The sequence below is a fragment of the Mirounga leonina genome, unplaced genomic scaffold, assembly GCF_011800145.1.
Source record: "Mirounga leonina isolate KUSES-001 unplaced genomic scaffold, KU_Mleo_1.0 Mir_91, whole genome shotgun sequence".
Lineage (NCBI taxonomy): Eukaryota > Metazoa > Chordata > Mammalia > Carnivora > Phocidae > Mirounga > Mirounga leonina.
The window spans coordinates 7978766-8003104 of record NW_023270839.1 but is presented as its reverse complement, the minus strand read 5'-3'; the positions used below and the strand labels follow the sequence as shown (position 1 = coordinate 8003104).

Below are 24339 nucleotides of genomic sequence, written 5' to 3'. Positions count from 1 at the left end.
TTATCAGTAAAACCCAGTAAGTAGACAATATGTCACTAAAGTCGGAAGCTTAATGTGGCTACTGAGGCCCATTGAACTTATTGCAGTATTTGTAGGGCCCAAGTGTCAAGAAATTAATGGTTTATGCAAACTTAAGTGCATTCTGATGTAGAAAGAAATGTTAAAGTAATGGCACAGAGGATAGGAAGATCTAGCTGTGGAGAAAAATAGTTATGTAGATGAACCAAAAATAACAGACTGAAACAGCCCAGTCAGAGAGTTGATCCTAAAGAAAAAGGCAGAAAGTTTGGCCGAGCCAGTTCTTCTAAGTCTGGTTCGATTAGAGCCTCTGGGCCACAATGTCTTCATCTGTACAATGAAAATATTTAGTATCACCTCATAAGTAATTTTAAAACTAAAATAAGATAATGTATTTGAAAGTATTCTATAAATTATTAAATGCTATGCACGTGTAAAATAATACTTGCTTTTAGAACAAAAAGAAAAGCCTAGGTCAGCTAGTATAATTCTTTCAAGGAATTATATATGTAGAATATACATGTAGGTTCTTAATATAATCGCCCTTTTCGTGTGATCTATAGCCATAGGCATTGGTAAAAACAACTCTCTCTTCTACTGAAGTACAGTGACTCGAATGTTACCCAAATGTAAATGGCAGGAGAAAGGAAGTGATTTTGTAAAGGCCTGAATTACAGTGAATTCTGGGGGTGGCCAAAAGCTTACCTTTGGAACCGGAACAAAGCTCCAAGTCACCCCAAGTAAGTCTATATTACCAAGCATTTCTCTTTCCTTATGTCATCTCCTTTCTGATCGTAACATTCAAAGCACATGATGGGCTAGAATAGGCCTTTTCTGGCTGTTTTCAGAATATTTAAATACAGAGATGGGAGAAGGATAACCACAGCTGTCCTTTAACATTCTGATAGTATTGCTCCATCTGAGTTGGGTTCTTTCTCAATAGAAGAGAAAGCCAAGATATTATTTGTGAGGCCAGTGGAAAACAGTAGGTATGCAAAGGATAAGAACTAAAGAGAAGACAAGTGTTTTTTACCAGAGCTGAAGCAGACAGGGTGTCCTTTAATCAGAGGGACACCAGCCTTTGCAGGCAGAATAGGACTTGAGTAAGTAACAAGGCTGCCATTGAACCCACAAAACAAGTTGACTAGAGGGAACAGGAAGCTTGTCACTCATAATGATCTGCATGCTAGTCCATGAAGTTTCAGATTGATTGAAGTTAAAATGAGGAGAGACACTATGGCAGGAATCTAAAAATTGGTAACTGTAATGGAGACAATAGAAGGACTAGATTTATCTGTTAGATAAATAGAGTTGAAAATCATGACTGACGGTGATAGACCCAGAGATGTGGTAGAGAGAGACTTCATTTTAAGTGTTGCACAATAAATGCCTAAATTTCAGTCAAATGGCCTATGTGTTATGTAGAATATAAAAAGAAAGTGAAGATGGAGCCCTCTTTGTAGATGAAAGGGCCCTACCTCTGGGTCTGGGGTATGAGAAGAGTATGTGGACTTGTGGGTGTTTTTGGCTGACTAAGAAACAGTGTGGGAAGGATGGAGGCTATAGATGGATCTTTGGGAATGAGACTTGACTGCTGGTCAGGCCTGGTGAGTAGCGTATCAGAAGGATAAGGGAAAGATTGAGGACAAAATCTCTTCATGTCTCAAGAAATGATTGTGTCGTGGAGGTTGAGCTGGAGTTTTTTGGGATCACTGCTACTAAAGTCCTGACATCTGGTTCTAGCAGGAGAATTAACCCCAATGCAGCTGTAATTTCACTCTAAAAGAGACAAAGAGGAGGATTCTTCTCTTGTAGCTCCTCTAAGATTTACCTGTCCTGTGCTAAAATGTCTCGTGCATCTGGGCTATTTCTGTCTTTCATAGCAGTGCTGGTTCAACCTGCTCAGCCTCAGATCACCTGTTCTTTAATTTTAAAATAAGAGAAATAATATCTGAGCCCATGGCACAGTTGTGGCCTGAATGAGGTAATGTGATATATGTAGGTTGTAACCTGCTTGGCATGTAATAGGTTCTCCATAAATGATGGTTTTCTTTCCCCTTCCCTAAGTAGATCAGAGGTTGCAAAGCCCAACACTATAGGCCATTTTTGTATGGGTGCTTGCTATGGTGCGGATGTAGGATACAGCAGATTCACCTTTGGGAAGGGGACCACACTTCTAGTCTCTCCAGGTAAACGTTGACCCCATCCTGCCGTTATTTTCCCCTTCTCTGGTTTAAGTCTTCTACAGGTACTTACATGCGTTTTACCTTAGGGATGCATCATCCTTGTTTTATCAGTCAACCTATGAATTTAAGACAGAGCCTTCGTGGGGGACATTTAAAAATGAAAATACCCTGGGGCACCTGGGTGGCTCAGTCGTTAGGTGTCTGCCTTCGGCTCAGGTCATGATCCCAGGGTCCTGGGATCGAGCCCTGCATCTCCCTGCTCCACGGGGAGCCTGCTTCTCCCTCTCCCACTCCCCCTGCTTGTGTTCCCTCTCTCGCTGTCTCTCTCTCTGTCAAATAGATAAATAAAATCTTTTTTAAAAAATGAAAATAGGCCCAAAAAAATGAAATAGGCAACAGCAAACTTGGAAATAACAGTAGAAACGATTCACTGGGTCAGAATGGAACAGAGATGAACACCGTAGATGATTAGGACAAATCTGGTATCTTCGGAAATAGCCCGGATTCCTGTTTGAAGCCTGGCTGTAGTTTCTCCCCAGGCATCCCTCCCATGCCTCTTAGCCTCCATACCCCAAACTGAGCTGTGTAATCTTGTACACATACATCTATGGGAATCTTTCATTACTGAGAAGATCTTCCCATTAAAACTGAAAGATCCTTGAGAGCAGAGACTCTCGTTCTATCCCAGGAAGCATCTAATATGGTCCTTTTACAAAGTAGGTGCTTCAGAACTCTTGTTTAATAGAAATCAAGCACCCAAGGAAATCAAGTTTCCAGGCCAAGGGAAGAAGAAATGAAGTAAATACCATACTACATTCAGGACGTGGTGAAGAGGGAGAAAACTCTAGATTGGGAATCAAATAGACCCGTGTTTGGTCTCTGCTACCAACTAACAGAGGAACTTAGACAGATCTCTGGCCTCTGGGCCTCTGGGCCTCAGTTTTCTCTCCTGTAAATGGGGAAGCAGGTCTGCATGACCTCTCTGCCCCCTAGCACCAGCAGCCTATGAATTTATTCCACGGGGTGCGGGGGGGATGGGGGTGTTTTTCTCTCCTACGAATAAGTCAAATAGCTATATGAAATCTTGAGTGCTTTCTAACTCATTAGGGTAAATCAGGAAAAGAGGTGACAGGACAGAATTTATTGTGAGGCATCAGACACTGTGGTACTGACTGGGAGAAACAACAAACTGGCCTTTGGGACAGGCTCCTAGCTGAAGGTAGAGCTGAGTAAGTAGTAACTACAAAATGTTTTCTGGTGACAGTGATCGGGTGAAAAGGAGATGTCATTTGCATCATTTTTGTCTTATTTATAATGAGCTATATCTAGTGCTGATGTATTGAGAATGGTGACACCCAGAGAAATTAGTGAAAGTATTCCAAGACTATACAAGCATATTTTCTCTGGGGTGGAATTTAGCCAACCATTAAGACTTTTCCCGAGATAGGAGGCTGGCAGAAGCTCCATCTAACATCAGAATTTTTAGCACTAGAAGTGAGCTAAATGGAGCCTGATGGAGGGGAAAAGCTAGAAGAGCAGAAAATTGCATGGCCATGATCTAATGGACCCTTTCTACTTCCACTGCCATTGATTCAGAGACAAACTGGAGCGGGAGAATATTCAAGGTCATTTTATCCATGCCCCAAATAAGCTATACCAAATTCACTCCAGAGATTGTATCCCTTTACACCACACGTTGTTCGAGAAGAGTCCGTGGAGTACAGAGAAAGGAGCCCAGGGCTTCTGGTTTCAGTCTAGCGTTCTTAACTTGGCCCCAGCTGGTGGTGTGACATTGAGCAAGTTATTGCCCCTCTGTATGCCTTAGACTCCTCCAGTGTGAGTTGAGTAGGACAAAGCATTCAAAATCTGTGGTTCTGGGACCTCACTCCCATATCACCCGAGAGTTTGTATGACTCAAGGGTGCAGACTCTTATGGTTATTTCATAAACAAATCTATAACCCTGGAGAAAATAATCTTGTTAATCAGTAATCTAACTTAACATAGAAGAGTGACTACCTTCTCAGGATGTGTGGATGCGATGCTAGGTATGTGACATATGGTATTGTTTATCCTCAAACAATTCTGTGGGGCAGGGGGCAGTATCCCTATTTTACAGAAGAGGAAACTGAGGCCCAGAAAAGTAATTGCCTAAGATCCCAGTGTTAGTGAGTAGAAAAATCTAGATTCAAACCAGGGTCTGTCTGCCTGATCTCAAAGCCTTGCTCTTTGTACTACACTCTGTCATAAACCCTGCGCCAGGGCTCACTTAGAAATGAGAGACAATGCCAATCACAGTGAGTAAGGAAAAACATGGAATTTATCTTTTCTATTCTTAAATATTGCCATGACTTAGAGATGGAGCTTTGGGAGATCTTGATTTGAATGCCCCAAATGTCCAAAGGATTCTCTTCCCCTTTTCATGAAGAGACAAAAAGTACAAGGGCTACTGGGAGCATTTACCCCCATGAAGACAGAGGAGCTGGCAGCAACCGCTCCCTTGTCCTGACTCTCCCTTTGTCTCGCCATATCTTGTGTTTTCCCCAGGTAGACCAGTCACCAGTGTAGCTGATCTGCAAGTGCCTGACACAGGCGTGAGTTATAGAAAATGCAACATTAAGGGCGCTTTGGGACATTGCTGGATCACAGAACTTCGGCTGGCTCTGAAAGGGAGCTTAGATATCATCTAATTCAGAGCTCTTTGTTTTTCTAATAAGGACATTAAGACTCAGAGAGGTTGGTTGAATTGTCTAACATCAGAAAGTCAGTGAAAAATAGGGCTGGGACTAAAACCTGGGGATTCCAGTCCCCGGATTTCATAGAATAGTGACTAGTGTTTGGTGAACCTGGTAGGAGGTGTGAGATATGTTCAACAAAGGAAAAAAAAAACAAATGGGTTTTACTACGGAAGTATTAAAAAAAGTGTTCCTTATTATTAGCACCTTCCCATAGGCGCCCTGGGCCTGCTTCCTAAGCTGTGGTATGAAAATGGAAGGAGAAGGAAATGGCCCATTTTGTCATAGCACAAATCACTGTGGGGAAATACTGCAGGCTTCAAAATTGGGACAGGAACAAGACTATTTGTTAAAGCAAGTAAGTTCTATGAAATATCTTGATTTGGATTACAGTTGAGGGACATCTGTTTTCATTGTTTATTTGAGGGGTTGGGCATGGTTTTGTCTGCTATTTAAATAAGAAGGTAAGTTAGCAATGATAGTGTTGCATTATTATCCATGAGCATCATTAATGCAAGAAGCATGTCCTGAGCACTTAGTAAGTGTGGATGGATAAAACTACCCTAGGTCCTGGCTAAAACTGAAAGTCTGTAATTATATGACTGACTTTTTTCAACCTGAAATTTCATGACCTTTTTTTCACAACATTTTTTATATAATCTACTGTAGGATCTCCTATTGGGTTCTGCCTTATTTCTTGTCATCTTCCACTGGTCTTAGGAAAATGAAGGTTAAATAGTAAAATTATATGCCTCCTCCCACTCTGGCGCATGCGCACAGATGCAGGAACATGCTTGGTACCTGATCTCTGTGTGGCATAGGAATCCCAGACTAGGGTTCAGTTACAGGGTACCATTTTGTATAGAGTTATGTCAGTGTGAGCACAGGCTATAAGAACCTCATATTTGGAACTGGTACCCAACTCTTGATCAGCCCAAGTAAGTCAGATCTCCAGAAATGTGTAAACCCACCTCCAGTGTAAACCCACCTCCAGTACTGGATTTTTATATGTAGCATTTAGCATGGTCTATAACAGAATATCATTATTACTACTACTGTTTTGTTATTATTGATCATAACAATGCTGCTAGCTCAGAATATATATTTTCTGCCATGTTATTTTTTTTAACCTTTAAGGAGAATCAGTGTCGAGATATCAAGAGAAAAATGTGTTTCCTCTGGAATCAAGTAACTTGCTTGTTCATTCAGTTGCCCCCTCTCTGCTGAGGGTCAATACAAACCTCACAATGTTTGGGGTTTTATACTGCCTTCTTATTATCTGTCTTAGAAATGCTTGCTTGATTTTTTTTTCCTGCCTAAGCACTTTGATTTTGAAGCTTACGTTTACCCAGAGTATACTTTGCTTTCAGCCTCTCCCAAAATTGGCCTCCTTGTCCCAATAATTATGCCCAGTGAAAATCAGTTCAACTCATTAAATGATTACTGGGTATCATCAATAAGCCAGGGACCATAGTTGGTTTAAAAAAAAAGAAGCATAAGTTATGGCCCCTGCTCTCAAGAACTTCTGGTCTCATCAGGGAAACAATACTTACATATTAAAAGCCCAATAACAATGCAGATATGAGTGTGCTAAGATGGCTACTGTACATGGTCCCGCACACGCCCTGGGGCCTGGCAGGGACCCCGCTGGCTGGGGACAGGACAGCGGTGACAAGGGTCAGTCCACATGCCCTGACAGAGACCAAGCATGATTCCACCCGTGTGTTTCTGGAAAAGGATTTATGTCTGTTATCTGCTGAGATGTTTGACTTTCTTGAGGACAAAAAGCCCCCTTGGCAGAATCCTTGAGTGAGGTGAGGACAGAAATGGCAGTGAGCGAGGCGTGAGTCACCAGGACTCTTGCTCCGCCCGGGAGAGGAAGAGGTGACTGACTCCCGCTGAGGCGTGGTTTAGCATGTGCCCCAGCAGGGCATGCAGGAAATGTTCTTGCTCATACTCTTTCTGGCAAAGGGAAAAATACATTTTTGCATATGTCCCCCAAAAAACTGGTACCTTCTCAGGCGTGGTAGCTGAGGTGAGAAAATGCTCCCCCCACCCCCCAGCCCCGGCCTGGTATCCTTAGAAATATACCCACCAGCCACTGTAGGAGGCAGGTTTTCACAAACTTTTGTAAAGGCTTTGTTTTTCCCAGAGAAGAAATAGCTGGAGGCTGTGTTTGCTGATGTCTGTGATTAGGAAAAGGGGGGGAAGGGTTTGCTGCCAAACCCGTTAGGTAGGCTCAGAGTGGGCATTACAGGGAAAACGTGAGGATCAGCCTTTCCAGGCCCCCAGCCTGTAGAGCTCCAGAGAAGGCTGTGTGTCCTCCATGAGAGGGTGCATAACACCAGGACCTTTTTGTAATGCACTTACCCAGAGTGTGGCTATGGGAACAGACTCACTTTGGGGAAGGGGACCCAAGTAATGGTCATACCAAGTAAGTGAGCTGGGGCCCTCCTGTACGAGTGACTCCCTTCCAGCCACCCCCAACCACTGGGCCTACCCCCAGTGCTGGACAGCTTCTGTCCATGGGGCGGCGGGGAGTGGACACAATGTCATTCATCAGTGCCACACCTAAGGTTCTTAGACAGTCACTGTCCCAAACCTTTGCCTGTCCCTTGTTTCTTTTGCCCTCTGCTTCTCTCGGCATCTCCACTGACCCCGCTCCCATCCTCTGTGAAAGCCTGCCCTGCTTTTCCCTGAGGCTGGGTTTCAAACTGAACAAAGACCCACAGACCGGGAGAGCTGGAAGGGCCCTTGGAGACATCTTGCCCTTGTCGTAGGGGAATCTAGAGGCCCAGGGTCCAAGCATCTGTCCCGGGCCACACAGGGTAGGCAGTGCAGGGCAGGGGCAAGGCCCCAGCCCCTCACTCCCACCCTTGAGCTCAGCAGAGCCTCACAGCTCTTTGCTAACATGGCCCTCAAGCCCAGAGTGCGGTAAGCTGAAGGCCAGCAGCACGTGCCAGCCAGAAGCTGAGGGCAGAGCTCCCGCTTCAGTTCAGGACCTCGGCCCAGGCCATGCCTTCCAGGAGCTTAGTTTTCGCATCTCTGAAGTAGGGAGCATGGTCTCTGGTTCTCCCATCTTTCAAAAATTGTATGGAAATTCTTGTGATTTTTTTTTTCCTGTCCTATGTTTTCATAAAAGCCAGGCCCTGTCTGAATGAAGGTCATTAGAAATAAAGTAATCAGGGGCACCTGGCTGACTCAGTCAGTAGAGCATGCAACTCTGGATCTGAGAGTCATGAGTTCAAGCCCCACGTTGGGCCAGAGATTACTTAAAAAAAAAAAAAAAAAAAGGAATCAAAGAGCTTTGGATGCTTTGGCCTAGCACCAATCACTGGAAGGGCCTGGATCCTGCTCGAAGTCTGTCCTGGAACCAGGGAAATGCAGGGACCAAACCCCTGGGCCTCACACAGGAAGAAGCCTAGGAGTGGGTGGTTCTTTTTTTTTTTTTTTTTAAAGATTTTATTTATTTATTTGAGAGAGAGAATGAGAGAGAGCACATGAGAGGGGGGAGGGGCAGAGGGAGAAGCAGACTCCCTGCCGAGCAGGGAGCCCGATGCGGGACTCGATCCTAGGACTCCATCCTGGGACTCCAGGATCATGACCTGAGCCGAAGGCAGTCGCTTAACCAACTGAGCCACCCAAGCGCCCTGGAGTGGGTGGTTCTAAAGAGCTAAGGAAGGGGGAAGACAGAACGGCAGTATTTCAGGAAAAGGAGGTAGACAGGCTCCATTCAGCAAGAAAAAGCATCAAACCTCCTGGGCCCTCCAGCCTCAGAGCCTGTCCGAAGCCCTTTGTATCTGACAAGAGAGTAATGGGGTCAGAACCAGAGTGCTGGCGAGGCAGGCAGGGTGGTGGTAGTATTGGGAAGTTGCTCCCCACTGCTCTGCTGACAGGAGTGCGGGTGTTCTGGGTAAAGGAGGGTGAGGCACTCTCCAGCCCCCACCACCGGCTCCCATCAGCCCCCCACCTCAACTCCAAGGCTCAGGGGCTGCGGGAGATTTCCTGCAACTCTCAGAGCTTCCACCAGTGGTTTTTCCCTGGCTTTTTCCTCCAACACCACTGGGGCAGTCGGTAGAGGCTGGTCACATAAGACAGGTTTTATCAAAGGCTTTCCTCACTGTGTGTATCAGAAGGGAACTACAGACTTATATTTGGAAGAGGGACCAGGCTTGTTGTTCATCCCTGTGAGTATTATAGAAATTATCATTTCGATAAGGGAAATTTTGTAGACAGGAATAGATTATGGAAGGATATGGTAATAATGAGAGTCTGTGATGTGGTCTGCTCCGTCGTTAAGAATCCTTGGTTGTCTGGGAGTAACTTATCAGGGTGTTGGGTCTAATGAAATGGTCGAGACTCTGCTGAACAAGGGTTTTGCACGGTGCTTTCAGAAGACAAATCCTCAAGTTTTGAGAAAAAAACAATTCACTCTTGGTTCAGTTTTGGAAGCAGAACTTTCTCCTTGGCAACTAAGGGGTCTACCCTGCCCCTCAACCCTATGGCTGAGACTCTCTCTCACACCTTCTCCCGAATCCATGAAATACTTGTCCCTATGTGAGAGCACCCCAGCCAGGGTGGGGCACCCAGGGGTGCAGGAGGGGGGTATGGGGCAGGGATGGGTCTCCTTGAGCTGCAAGAAGCCTCATGTCTTGCCCTTAGTGTAGAGCATTGCTGAATCATTTCATTATTAGCTACTATTGACTGAATGCCTGCCATGTACCAGTGACTACTCTCTGTCTTTCACTAAGATCTCATTCAGTGTTCAATTCCATCCTATTGTTAGGTAGCTGGCATCATGCCCACTTTACAGATAAGGAAACAGAGGCTTCCCGTAAGTAATGTGCCCAAGATCGCACAGCTAGGAATGAGAGAGTTAGAGTGGAACTCAAATCTATTTGACTTCTATCTGACTATTGTCTTCTTGTTATCCATGCCACTCACTGCTAGCGCCACCCTCCCGTACTCTGAGAAGGAAGACCCCAGACCTCGGAGGCCACTATTTGGTCTTTGCTGTGCCCATCCTGAGCCTTCTTGCCATGGTGATCATGGCAACCCTGAGGCAGGGCTTGGCATTAATGAAGAGATCAGTAAAGTCATTGAATTGGGTTGGCAGGATGCAGGGATGGCAGGGAGGGAAGTAGAAACCTAGAAGGATTGTTTATTGGGCACGAAGTGACTGGAAAGATAAATTTATCATCAAAACCATGGAACAGACTGTTTAATTTGTTTTAAGATTTTATGTATTTATTTGTTTAGGGAAAGAGAGAGAGCAAGCGGGAGCGAGGGGAGGGGCAGAGGGAAAGGGAGAATCCCAAGCAGATTCCATGCACAGCGGGGCTCAATCCCACAAACCTGAGATCCTGACCTGAGCCGAAATCAAGAGTCAGATGTTCAGCTGACTGAGCCACCCAGGTGCCCTAGGAACAGGCTGTTTAAAAGCTCTGTTCCCAAGAGGGAATGCTGTAAACCCATAAGGGGACTGGGCAGCCACCCTGGGTGGCAGAGGGCAGGTATTTGTACTGGATGATACCATGGTGCGGACATGGGTGGCAGAGCACTCACTTTTGGGAGTGGAACAAGACTCCAGGTGCATCCAAGTAAGTGCCTGACCTGAGACTCTAGCCAAAGACGTGGAAAGTCCCTACTCTGCTTTCTTAGATGATGAATCTGCACTTCCTGAGCCAATTTCTCATGTTTCTTCATGAGGCTTGAATGTTTTGAAATTTTAATTTCCAGCCACTGGCTCAATAGCGGTTCATTTTCTAATGCTAGAAATTGCCCATGGGGATTGGCCTTTTCACCATTACTGAGACAGACTCTTTTGCTGTTTCTAGATTCTTTTGAGATGAAAGGTCTTTATCAGAAAAGAAATTATGACTGATTATGCCAAAAAATATATTTTTGTTATTATCGAGTTTTCATGAAAGGTGGGAAATTAAACTTCCCAAAGACACTGGCCATCGGACACACTCTCACAAAACTCCGTATCTAATTGAGAGCTATAGGAAGAGCTTAAAGCCGAAATAATGCAATAAAAACTTTAGAAAATAGAACCATACAGAATTCAAAAGAGAAATGAGATAGTCCTAGTAAAAGAGAGCAGGACTACATCAAAAATGAATTAAAATATTTAGAAGTCTTTTCTATTCAACAAATATTTACTAAGCAACTATTACATTCTAAGCACTATGCTAGATGGGAGGGAAGGAGGAAAGGAGGAAGGAAGGAAGGGAGGAAGGAAGGAAAAAAGGAAAGATGGCAGACTCTCTGCCATCCAGCATCTCCCAGCAGGTAAACATGCGTATAAACATACAATTCAGCACAGCATCACCATGTTGTAGAGGAGATCCATACAAGTTGCGATGGGAACAAAGAGGAAGGCATGCCCAACCTCCTAGCTTAGTTGCCTAGTACTTCCATGCATCCTGCACTGCACCATAAGCTCAGTGAAACCAGGACCCTCTCTCCTTCATCCTTACACCTCCACAGCCCAGCCCAATGCCTGGCACAGAGGTGTCACCAAATACGATTGTTGAAAAAATGCCTTCTGGCTAGGGCAGTCAAGGAAGGCCTAAGTGGAGGGTTAGTAACTGTTCAGAACATGTTGCTTTAGACAGTAGCAAGTATTCCCCAACAGAGAGAGTTGTCAAAGACTTCAAAACGGGAGATTACAGAATCCATCCAAAGGCACATGGGGGAGAGAAAGCCCATCTTTCTGGGGAAAACTTCCTCCATATTTACCTGTTCATTTGGGCACTTTAGCAAAGCCTCTTCCCTCCCATGCGTCTGTTCAGGCTGCATTTGGAAAGCCTGAAACTCATCATATTTTTCAAGAACCAAAGTTCAGATGCATGTAAGAACTATAATGCCTGTGATAGGAAAGCAGCACAAATGGGTTTTAACAGGAAAAAGAAAAAACGTCTGTTGATAAATATAGGAAGTCTATGTCTCCACTTGAGAGACCACCCAGGAAACTTCCCTCCATTTGTTCTAGGACCAGAATCTTCTTTGAAGTACACAGCTCCAAGGTGTGTAGGAAGGTGGGTGGAAGGAAGGCTGATAAATTCACATTTGGGAAGGGTTTTAAAGTTGCCAGTGTTTCTAGAAGGTAAACAAAGTGCAAAGTGTTGAAGCGTTGTGATTCCTGTATGTTGATTGCATCCGTACCTGCCCTCGAGCTGTTCCAGATGGCGGCAGGAGAATTCACTCTACAGCTGACTACATGTTGAGCAATTCCCCGAATAGAATGAAGCTGTTTTGTGATAATTAGAAAGAAATAATCAGAATCAATGAGACCCCTAATCGTGTCCACAGAAGTAGGCAAGAGAACAGATTCAGAACACAGAAAACTTAAGGATTAACATTAGGCTAAAATTTGGATGGAATTTTAAATTCTTGGAACTAGAAAACGGACTTCCAAGGAATATATTTATATTTATATACAAACCTGCATATGTTCCACAGATCTTAATGAGTATTTTAAGAAAAAAAGATTACTAGATCAAATAAGTTTGAGAAGCTCTGGATTTCTTTACTGCAGGACTTCTCGGAGCCTTTAAAATTAGCTAATAATGCCTTGTCAAGTATACAGTATAACAGCACTTTCCAAACTAATTTGAGCTTAGATTCTTTTTTGTAGAAAAATTTAGAAGGACTAGAGTTCTGTGAAACTCTTATCAAGAAGTACTTGTCTAAACCCCTCTCAAACTTCGGAGATTTTTTTTCCCCATATGGATGTCAACCCTAATCTTAGAAACTTCTGGAGAAAAAAATTCTGGGGCCCCGTATATAACTCACTCCTAATTCTCACAACCATCAGAGTTAAGCAATCCTCGCTGTGCCTTTTATGTGAATATTCCGATGGCAATTTTAGCCTCTCTCTTTCTCAAGGAATCACAGAACCACTTTCTAAAAGAAGAGCCTCGCACAGGCTGCCGTTCCAGGATTTAGCCCTCCCCTAGGTCTGCCATCTATTGCCAGTGCTCTGAAGTCCCCCTCCAGATTCATTTCCCAGTTAATTCCTGGCTCTTCTTCAGACTCTTCCAATTTTCCTCCTTCACTTTCAGTATGGAACCCAAAAGCGTGTCCACCTTCCAGGAAGCCCAGACCAGCTCAAGGCTGGCTGTGAGGGAAAGGTCTGTGGGCTAATTACACCGAAAGCTGAGGAACTGGGACTGGGTGAGCCGGATTTTTCTCTTGTGTCAGAGAAGGAGTGATTTGGAGTAGGGATAGGAGATGTTGCTGCCCCAGGAAGGCAGACCCTGCTCAGGTTAGAGTTCTTGTAAAGCACCCCGCTATTGTGTGTTGTCTGGAAGCTACGGTCAGCTGACCTTTGGAGCTGGGACTAGGCTGGCAGTGCACCCATGTGAGTATTGACCACGCACGTGTCCGGAGCAAAGGTAACTGTCGGCTTGTCTATGAGAAAACAGGCGATGATTTATGGCAAACTCGGGAATATTAAACACGTTTTCCATTTCCTACAAGCTCTCTTGGTGACTTCAAATGTTCCCATTTCTCATATTAAAGACAGAAGTGCCAAGAGCCAACTGAGTAAATGAAAGCCTGAGCAGAATAATATACGGAAACATTAAAAGAGTTCCAGATACTCAGTGCTCTCAAGCAAAGCCAATAATATCAGCTCCAGATAATCTGAACATTCAGGAAATTAGCGACGTGCCCTTGGGGGGAAGGAATGACTTAATGGCAAACCCAAATTCTCTCTTATTGCCTATTGCTGCAGGTAATGGCAGCATTCCTTGTCTTGGCTAATGATGTGGCATGGGGACACCTGCTCCCAGTCTTCCTCTCTGGAGTTTAGTAGAGTTTTGAACCTCTCCCAGGGTAAAAATGAGCCCAACCCCTATCTGAATGGCAATTATATGATGTGACCTATCAAGGCACGGAGGCAGGATGGTGTGAGGTTCATAGCAAACTTGAGAGGCTGACAGATCTGGGCAAAATTCTGGCTCTACCCTCTCTTAACTAATAAAGTCTCTCTTTCCTCAACAGCAAAATGCCAAGAACCACATCATAATAATATAAGACAATGCCCAGCAGATAGTAATTAATAAATGGTAGCCTTTCTAATAATAATTTCATCATTATTATTATTCTCCTTGTCTTCATCAAGGCCTTGCTATAAAAGGTTTACATTGTTGTAATGGGGAGAGGGAACAGCTCCCCTGGGAAATAGAAAATCTAAGAAACAAAGACTCAGGGAGACTTTTAGGATGGTGCTTTCAGAGCCTGGTGGGTTCTAGTAGATTAACGTCAGGAAGGATATTACAAAGGTCTTAGCCGCAATGGGGATACAGCAGAGTACTGTGCTAATCTTTGGAGCAGGGACCAGACTGAGTGTCCAGCCAAGTAAGTAAAGTGGGCAACAGTCAACATTAACAATTGATTCTTCTTCGTCCAGGATGCTAAGTCGAGCCCAAGTATTTTCTTCTGTAAGATCCCAAATGGTTCTTTCCACCCATCCCCAGAAAATTCTCCCATCCAGCACTCAATGCTTGGGAAACATCTTTAGACTGAGACTTTAGGAATCATGAGGCAAGTGATAAGCCTGTAGTCCTGGACCTTCCATGAGAAGATCCAAGATACTGCTGCCCTGAACAGAGTTGTGTGCTACTGAATTCTTGGTTTATTGAAATCAAAACCTCTAACCCAGGATACTACAGCAGGATAGGGCAAAAGGAAAAGGGATGAACAACCAAATTCTCAACACAAAAGAGCAGAGGGTCTAACTCTAGAAAGTGTGATTCTCTTGTCCCCTGGAGATCAATACTTCTATTGAAGCGGGAGGTAGATTTAGTGAGTTTCTGTAATGGTGTCACCTGCAGTGTGAATACTGGAGGAATTGTGGGCAAACTCATATTTGGAAAAGGAACCCAAGTGTCTGTAATAGCTGGTGAGTTATCCCAGGTGGCACCATTTGCAATCCCATGGGCCAGTGAGTGTCTCTATTCCTTTCCTTGGGGATATCAGTCTTACTATGGTGAGGCTAACTGTGGGTGTTAAAATGAATTGTCTTACAGAGGCCTCTGGGAAAGGAAAACGCATCACTATCAGTTTTGAAAATCTGTGTTTCTCTAGGTCAAACACATTAAAATTTTACTTTAATCGCTCAATGGATATTTTCTAATGCCTTCTATGTGGCCATCACTCTAAAAGAGACTGACTGCAAAGAAGTCTAAGAAAGATGACTGACCTATTCCTAAATTGGATAAAAACTAGCTAAAGGGACATAACTATTATAAATTTAGCAAGCTGAAAACTATTTTAGTATTAACAAATTGATGACATCAATAGGGACAATAGAGATTCAGAGGAATAGGTTTACGGCTGGAAGTTGGCCTAGACAGATAAGGTTTTATGCAGTAGAAAGGATTCGTTGGGCCTGAAGGATGAGTAAGATCTGTATGGGCAAAGATTGGAGAGAAGGGGACTTTCAGGCATAAGGAACAACAAGAAAGAAGGCATGATCTTGGACGTGAACAAGGTATGTGCATTTTGGCCTAAGTAAACACATCTGATAATAAATTGGATGCAGGGAAAAGCAAATAAAATGTCTTTTTAGACAATAGAGAAAAGGAATCCTAAAGCCTTCAATAGAATACAGACAATCAGGGCCAAGGCCAGCCACTAGGAAACTGGGGATCCAATTTAGAAATGTAGACCAGATGTGAATGTGAAAGGGGGCCAGCTCCTTCTGTGGATACCTCATGTCCTAGGGACCGCCCTTCTCCTTCTTCAATGGGCTCTGCAAGGTAGGTTACCCCATCCCTCAGAGGAGGAGAAACCTAAGGGTTTCTGTAATGAAGACTTTAGCAGTGGTATGAAGGTGTTGCCTCTCAGTTGCAATTTGGCAAAGGAACCAGAGTTTCCATAACTCCTGGTAAGTCTGCCCAGGCTCACTGCTTCCTGATGCTCACCAGAGGCTCAGTGGGACCCAGAGTCAGTGTTGCTAACTAGGAACACTTCTGGGTTCCTAGTACCTAACTTACAAAGCACAGATTTTGTGGGAAGGAAGCTTTTAATCACTGTTGTGCCCCTATGCATCCAAAGCACTAGAACATTCGGACATGTACTTCTGTGGTCAGTTTTGAATTAAAATGAAAGGTTAGGATCTAGCATAGCTGAACTTCTGCATTGAAAACTTGATCCCGTCTTGCTAAGGCCAACTTCTGAGATGTCATCAGTGGTAGGATGTGTGTTGCTAAGATGGGACAGGATGCCTCTCCTCCCAGGGCTCTGACAGATGGACCCCTAAAGACCTCCAAATTAAAAGTGACTCATTTCTTGTCTTCAGACAAAAAGAGATGGTTGTGCTAGAGGTACATGGGAGCGGAAGTAAAAGAGGTTAAAAAAAATCAAGTTTAAGAATAAGTACCCAGTATATATATACAATGGAATATTATGCAGCCATCAAAAGGAATGAGCTCTTGCCATTTGCAACAACGTGGGTGGAACTGGAGGGTATTATGTTGAGTGAAATAAGTCAAACAGAGAAAGACATGTATCATATGATCTCACTGATAGGAGGAATTCTTAATCACAGGAAACAAACTGAGTGTTGTTGGAGTGGGGGGTGGGGTGGGAGGGATGGGGTGACTGGGTGATAGACACTGGGGAGGGTGTGTGCTCTGGTAAGCGCTGTGAATTGTGCAAGACTGTTGAATCTCAGATCTGTACCTCTGAAACAAATAATGCAATATATGTTAAGAAAAAAAAAAAGAAGAAGAAGAAGGTAGCGGGAGGGGAAGAATGAAGCAGGGGAAATCGGAGGGGTAGACGAACCATGAGAGACGATAGACTCTGAAAAACAAACTGAGGGTTCTAGAGGGGAGGGGGGTGGGAGGATGGGTTAGCCTGGTGGTGGGTATTGAAGAGGGCACATTCTGCATGGAGCACTGGGTGTTATGCACAATGAATCATGGAACACTTCATCTAAAACTAATGATGTAATGTATGGGGATTAATATAAGAATAAAAAAAAAAAAAAAAAAAGAATGAGTACCCAGGGCGCCTGGGTGGCTCAGTTGGTTAAGCGACTGCCTTCGGCTCAGGTCATGATCCTGGAGTCCCGGGATCGAGTCCCGCATCGGGCTCCCTGCTCAGCAGGGAGTCTGCTTCTCCCTCTGACCCTCTTCTCTCTCGTGCTCTCTGTCTCTCATTCTCTCTCTCTCAAATAAATAAATAAAATCTTTAAAAAAAAAAAAAAGAATAAGTACCCAGCTTTTCTTACCAAAAAGTTCTGACAAGCAAGACTTTTGCAAATCTGATGGTTACTAGGCCATTTATTTCTCCAACACTTGTTTCTTGAGCACCTGCTATACGGCAGCCACAGGTGAGCTAGAATGTTTTCTCTCAAGTCCTCTCTGTGCCCTAGATGAGGAGACCTTCATCGGAAAACTCTTCATGTTGGCAAGCAGGTGAAGCTCTATTCATCTAGGGCACATAAAGGACTTGAGAGAAAAAATTCAAGCTCTCCAGATCATGGCAGCCCCTGAATTTCATGCCAGGAAATTTGGGCATTATTCTATGGGCACTAGGGAGTCCCTGAATTATTCTGAACAAAAAGCGGTGCAATCAGCTCTAGGTTTTAGACAAGTACTTTGGAGGATGAGCTTGAAAAAGAGAATGGGGGGACGAGGGGGAGGGGAGCAAGAGAGGAAATCAGAGGTAAGGAAGCTGGACAGGAGAAACAACAGCAAAAATGCAGATAGGGAAGCCCAAAATGAATGAAGTCTTGGTAAAAACAAAACTTGAGAGCAGCGAAAATCACCTCAAGTCTTCTGACTTCGTTGATTGTTATTTCATGTTGATCTCTCACTAGCGAAGTTGAGCAAAAATTGGCCTTTCCCTGATGGAGTCACCCCCCACCTCACAGACTTAAAGATGGCTTTTAAGGCCCACAATCAGCCCTTTCCTCAAAAATCTCATGTTCTCTGGCATAGCTCTCTCCAGACCAATGCTGTCCAGTAGAACTTTCTGGGACAATGGAAGTGTTCTGTCAACCTGCAGTATCCAATATGGCGGCTACGATGCTCTTAAAATGAAGTTTTAATTTTTTTTTTAAAGATTTTATTTATTTATTTGACAGAGAGAGACACAGCGAGAGAGGGAACACAAGCAGGGGGAGTGGGAGAGGGAGAAGCAGGCTCCCCGCAGAGCAGGGAGCCCGATGTGGGACTCAATCCCAGGACCCTGGGATCATGACCTGAGCCGAAGGCAGTCGCTCAACCGACTGAGCCACCCAGGCGCCCGAAGTTTTAATTTTTAATGGAATTTTAATTTGATTTCATTTGGGTTAGTTTTAATTTAAATAGCCACATGTAGCTAAAGACTATCATATTGGACAGCGTGGTCTAGACCTTCTTCAGCCTGACACTTATTGGCTCTAGGACTTGAGTGAGTGTTTAACCAGGACTCAGAGTTGGACATCGGGCCCCCACCACAACCCCTTTTCCCCTGTCAGCCCAAACTGCACTGGTGGCACCTTATCCTCTGCCTTCTCCTCAAGGCCACATTCCCTCACCACTTTCATACCCTTCCACATCCCCCTTCCCAGTCCCACCCGTGACTCCCACTGAGGACTAACAAACCCATTGGGGTATGCTGGTGGCACATAATGGCTTCCCGTCTCTCCTTTCCCTGTAAAAGATTTATGCCCAAGGGCCTTAACCCACAGTGATATCAGACCCCCACCCCCAGCCCCAGATATGGGGACATTGGAAAGGAACAGGCAGTATCCCTTGGGGCCGGAGCTTTGGATGTCCCTCACATGGGACCATGGACCCACCCCTGTTCTGCTCCAGAGAGAGCCCCACACCCTTGACTTGACACCCTTGGGATGCCTTGACTCAGCAACTCAAGGCCATGCCAAAGGCTGATGTCCCTGGTTTCAGGTCCAGCTGGAAGTCTGCATTGCCAAGGCCACCCTGGCTGGCCTCACAAGTGAGGTACACTCCTGGCCTGAGAAACTTTGCATGCAGGGTGGGGAGCTGTGGGAGCAGAGAACCACAGGGGCAGGAAACTCTAGTCCCAACCCTGCTGTAAACTCTCTGGGTGGCCCCAATGTGTTAACCCTCCCAGCAAACCTCTGTTTCCTCTTCTAAAGGCAGGAGGTCTGAAAGAATAAACAATGAGAGTTACATTAAAAACACAAAATCCTACAGAAATACTGAAGAATGATTCTCAGGAAAAGGAAAAGCCTCCAGCAGCCCCTGCTTCCCGGGGGTGAAGAGTAGAAATGGACTGTATATAACTCAGTAGCACATTATCATGGCAATATCCTGGTATTATCAAGAGCTGCAATTACTTTCATTTGTTCAGTACTGTTAAACATAATTTTATAGAGAGGAACTTCTCCTTTGATTTTCAGAATAACTTGGTTAGGAAGGTGGAGGAGGCAATGTCTCCATTTTACAGATGAAATTTGTGACCCTTAGGGAGCTGATGTGACTTGTTCAAGGCCTTGTATCTAGTGAATGGTAAAGCCAGGACTGGGATGCGGGTGTTCTGATTTATTGTCTAAAACTTTTATCAATGAGAAATCTCCTGGTGATGTGACCGATCTTCCATCTTAATACCAGCCGATAATAAACCTCCAATTCCTGTCCATACCCACCCTAATTTGGGGGAGGCCACCCCTGATTCCAAGACATCTGGTTTGCTTTGCTGGGCCTCTATTCTAAGCTTGCTTTGTCCTGCCAGACCAATGTTGTTGCTTACTAGTCCCGCTGTGCTTTTGAAGAAGTTCCTATTAAGTAAAAGAATGAACAGTATCATTAAGTAGCCCTGCATTTCTGGTTTCCTTGAATTGCAGGCAGGGCCAGGCAGAGAGCCTTCCATGAGAGCCTGGCCTCTTGGCCAGGACTCGTGGCTTATGCTTGGCCCTGACTCCCAGTCCACTTAGAGCAACTGGTTTCCAGAATGTTCTTTCCCACCTAAAGCCTGAGAATGTGACTTGCCAGCCCCACGGAGCCCTGCTCTTGCCCATCACTGGCATCTGGCCTCAGGCCTGGGTTGGGGCAAGGAGGAAAATGAGCATCTCCTAACCTGGGTTCTTTTGGCCCACAGATGTCAAGGACCCTGACCCTGCTGTGTACCAGCTGAGAGGCCCTAAGTCCAGTAATATCTCAGTCTGCCTGTTCACCGATTTTGATTCTGAAACCAATGTGCAACAACCGCAGGGGCCCACGGTGATCGGCTTGAACAGTACGGTGCTGGACATGAAGGTGATGAATTCCAAGAGCAATGGGGCCCTGGCCTGGGGCAGCAGCACCGATTTGAAATGTAACAGTACCTTCAACGAGGAATTCTACTCCAGCTCCGGTAAGTGTGGCCTCAGTGCCTGTGCAAGCCGAGTCTCCCCACTCGGAGACACCCGTTTCTTCCGGGAGCTCAGGTGGTTGGCATCTAAAAGCTGCTCTGATGGGTGGTCTCGGCCTCATCCACTGTCAGCAAAGTCCCTCTGCTCTCGTTACTGAGCATCAGTGCGCTCCATCCTGGCGGGTCGCAGAATGTCTTAGGCAAAGAGCAGAGGGGGAGAAGGTGGCAGGAAGGGCACTGGCTTCTCACCCGCCCTGAGTTCCTGCCTCCCTACCTCTGCTCAGGCTGTTTGCCCCTCGCTTCTCTGCCAGGCCCCCGTCTAATGCCCTTCTCCGAGATACCTCTCCTTGGTTCTGCCTCTCTGCCAAAGATCCAACCTTACCCAGTCGTTCATTCATTCAGCGAACACTGGTTGTGCATATACCTACCACGTGCCAGGTGCTGGAGTGGAGGAGTAAATAAATCAGATGAGGGGTCTGCCCTGAGCAAGCTCCACTGTAGCTGGGGGAGGCCGTCCATCAGCAAGCAGAAATCTAGAGAACTTCAGACTGTAACATGTGCTTTAACTTGGGGATGGAGGAAACAGCCAACTTAGGGACAGAGAGTCTGGGAAGGGCTCTCGGGGGAAATGCTAGGTGAGATGAGAGTTAAAGGATAAGCAGGGAGCGGCCGGGCCGAGGGTAGCGGGGGAGCCTGTGGAGGCCTGACTCAGGGGCACGGCGAGAAGGGGAAGAGTAGCAGGACAGGAGATGGACGAAGTGGGGAAGGGCCACATCACAGGGCCTCCTAGGGTGTGACAGGGCAGCCACTCCCCTAAGTCCAATGAGAAGCTACCGATTTGGTTTTTAAGTAGAATGACATCCACTTTACTTTTTTCAGAGAGCACTCTGACTGCTGAGTGGCAAATGGATTGTAGGGGCCAAGAGTGCCAGCAGAAAGGCCAGCTGTTGCAGCAGATGATGGCGGCCCGCACGGCGGGGAGCAGGGCAGTTGCGTGGCCAACCCGATTTCAGATTCAAAGGGAGAACCGTGCAGGGGTGCGAAGGAAAGAGGAGATCAAGGAAGGTGGCTGGATTTTCTGCCCCAGCCGCTGAGTCAATGACAGCGCCATTGACTGAGCTGATGACAGCAAAGGAACAAATTTGGAGTGCAGGGGTGGAGACTCTGTGGGACACAGGAAAGCATCCACACCCCTCATGGCACTTGTCACTGTGTGGTGTCTTACTGCCTCTTTCAGACTGCAGACTGGAACCTACCCAAGGGCAGGCTGTGTGTCTGATGGTTCCTTGTGGCCTTGTGTCGGGTGACAGGTACTTTGCACAACCAGTGTTCGTGAAGTGAATGGAGTGGTCCCTGGAAGCCAGAGCCAGTGGCTCTCCCAGCAGGGGTCCACAGGTGACAAGTCCCCTCCAGACCTCTCAAGGAGAGAGCATGGAAAGCCTGTAGACAGAGGCTCATCTGCCCAAATCCTAGGAGGTCTGACATGGGAGGGTCAGCACACTCAACTCTAAGAAAATGTCTTTGTTTCTCCTTTTAGACTTTTCCTGTAATGCCACTTTGATAGAGAAAAGCTTTGAAACAGGTAAGAGAGGGGTCTATCCCAGCTTCAAGATGTACCCACAATCACCCTGACTAGATAGGAGAGGGGGGAAGGGATATGTGGACCTGGAATGAAGTTAGGAAGAACGAGAACATTCTTGAATCAACCAGGCTCCTCTCACCATCTCTAATGTTCTTTCCCCCTCTAAGGACTTTCAGGATGAGTCTCTAGTTTCCCTAGACCCCATGAATCACTCCTAGGGCTCTGGAGAACCAGAGTTTCTCCATAACCCAGCTTTGATATTTCCGACTGGCTCATGCAGAGCCCTGAACTCACCAGCTCCTCCCAAGGGCATGTTCCCTCTGTAGCAGTAGCTGGGGTCCTGCCTTCTTTCAAGAAAAGCAGCAGAATCCATGTAGGCGGGGGTCTCGTCTCTCAGGATCCCCACCACTCCCGGCCCCCTGCCCTGGGCCCATCCATTTCCATCTCAGCTGTTTTCACGGAATTGTCCCTCTTGGGGTCCAGGCACCAGCTTCTCACTCAGAGACCCAGACCCAAGGGATTACAATGAGTTCTGAGCCCTGCCCCATCCCCACTCCTGAGGGATGCAGCATAAAATAAGGACTGAGTGCAGCTGGTGTTTTCCTTTGAAATGGAATACTGTTGACCCTGGAGGAATATACAGATCTGCTTAGGAAGGGATATACACCCAAGCTCAAAGAGAGGGGTGGGCCAGGAGCTAAAGCCCACCCTCCAGCCACCTTTTGGGGAAAACCATGGGTGGGTCACAGGGGCTGTGCAGACCCCCGGGGTACATGCGATAACCTCTTGGTTTTGCAGATATGAACCTAAACTTCCACAACCTGCTAATGATCGGGCTGCGCATCCTCCTCCTGAAAGTGGCCGGGTTTAACCTGCTCATGACACTGCGGCTATGGTCCTGCTGAGGTGAGCAGGCGTCTCAGGTGGGAGTGCGGGCTGCGAGGGTCTCAAGGTGGGTCCCCAAGCTCTTGCTTTTAGGTCCTAAAGCGGGGCCCACCAAACTCCTCCACTTTTTCTGGTTAGGGGTTTGTATTGCTGATAACAGTGGCCTAGAACATTGCTAGGACTCCTCAGGGGACAAGAGGCACCTCAATTGAGCCATGTCTCCCCTACGAATTAGGAAGAACAGCTGTTATTCTCCTCGTTTTGGAAAGAAAGACGCTGAGGCCAAGTTACAGCAAGGGCCACCCACACAGGAGTGGAAACATAAGAGAAACGCAGGACCCAGATTCATTTAGGCCCATGCCTTCTATCGTACCCTGTTCACTGCAAAACCCAGAGGGACCCCTGCTTCCTTTCATCATGTCCTCTGCCCCTAGTACGACGCGAAGATACTATGCTCCCATTATGCCCTAATCCCAGCTAGCATCTCCATACCCTTCTCTCCCCGTGTCCCTGGTCATCCTACCGACAGGTGCATCCTGCCCCACTACCATCCACAGGAACTCCAGTGTCCCTTTGCTCCTAGAACTCTATAAATAGAGGCATCTCCATCCACGTCCCTAGCTGTCCTGTCTCCTCGGTATCCAGCCTAACCACTGTTCTTCCTCATCCCAGGTCACCAAGACCGTGAGAGAGCCCGGCACCCCCTCGCTCCCGACTCCCCACCCTGCCCCTCCCCCCTCTTCAAGCAGAGAGGCAGACTCTCTGCCCCCGTGGACAAGAAGGCTCCCTCTGACTCTCTGGCCCCACTGGCAATGGCCATCAACTGGCTCCCACCCAATAGCCATGATCGAGATGCTGAAGAGCTGCCGAACACTGCCTCCGCCCCCTCGGTTCCCACACTGCTGCTTGCCACAGGCCGGACGCTCCGGCAAAGGCAGGGGGCTGCTATGGAGAGACGCGCTGCCCTCCCCCGCCCCCGAGATCAACTCTTATGTCCCCGGGGTGAGGGATCCCCGGTGGGTCCTCTTGGCCTCTAGCTCCCGGAGAACGCTGTGAGGAGTTTATATTTTTTAAATAGTGTTCATCAGGAAATATGTATCACCCTTTTTCCCCAAGATGTGGGGGAAACTATTGTGGAGGCCCTGCTGTGCTGTGTGTCTGAGCCACGTTGTATATTCTGCTACCCATGGCTTCATTAAAGGCAATATGAATGAGCCGGGACAGTGCTCCTGTTTGACTGGGTTTGGTCAGGGTCACGTTCGCCTTGCTATTGATCCCTGGCTGGGCAGAAAGAAACCAAGGCTTTTGTGCTGATGTCGCTCAGGAAGCCTAACTCAACAAGCTGCTGAAGTCAACCTCTTCCTGGAACGACCTCTAAAAAAATTCCACTTAGAAGGCTGTGCTGGGGGCCAGGCAAATCCACTTAAAAGTTAAGGTCCCTGCTCTTCCGTTTTCCTGCCACACCACTGGGCCACCCGTAGCAGGAGGCCATGCCCATGACTGATCAGGACTGGCAGTGGAAATTTGGCAGACAGAGACCACACAGCAAGTATCCCCAAAATGCCACCCACTGTCTCCTGCCCTCCGGGACCATTT

The 24339-nt window shown here is 46.4% G+C and overlaps 1 gene segment (V, D, J or C); it reads left to right on the top strand.

Annotated features, from left to right (window-relative positions):
• Positions 1-23962, top strand: part of LOC118003664 — a 421186-nt gene extending 397224 nt beyond the window's left edge. Inside the window, 4 exon segments of the C gene segment in view lie at positions 20025-20279; positions 21814-21858; positions 22657-22764; positions 23416-23962. Coding sequence covers positions 20025-20279; positions 21814-21858; positions 22657-22763 — 407 coding nt within the window.
• The last annotated feature ends 377 nt before the right edge of the window (positions 23963-24339 follow it).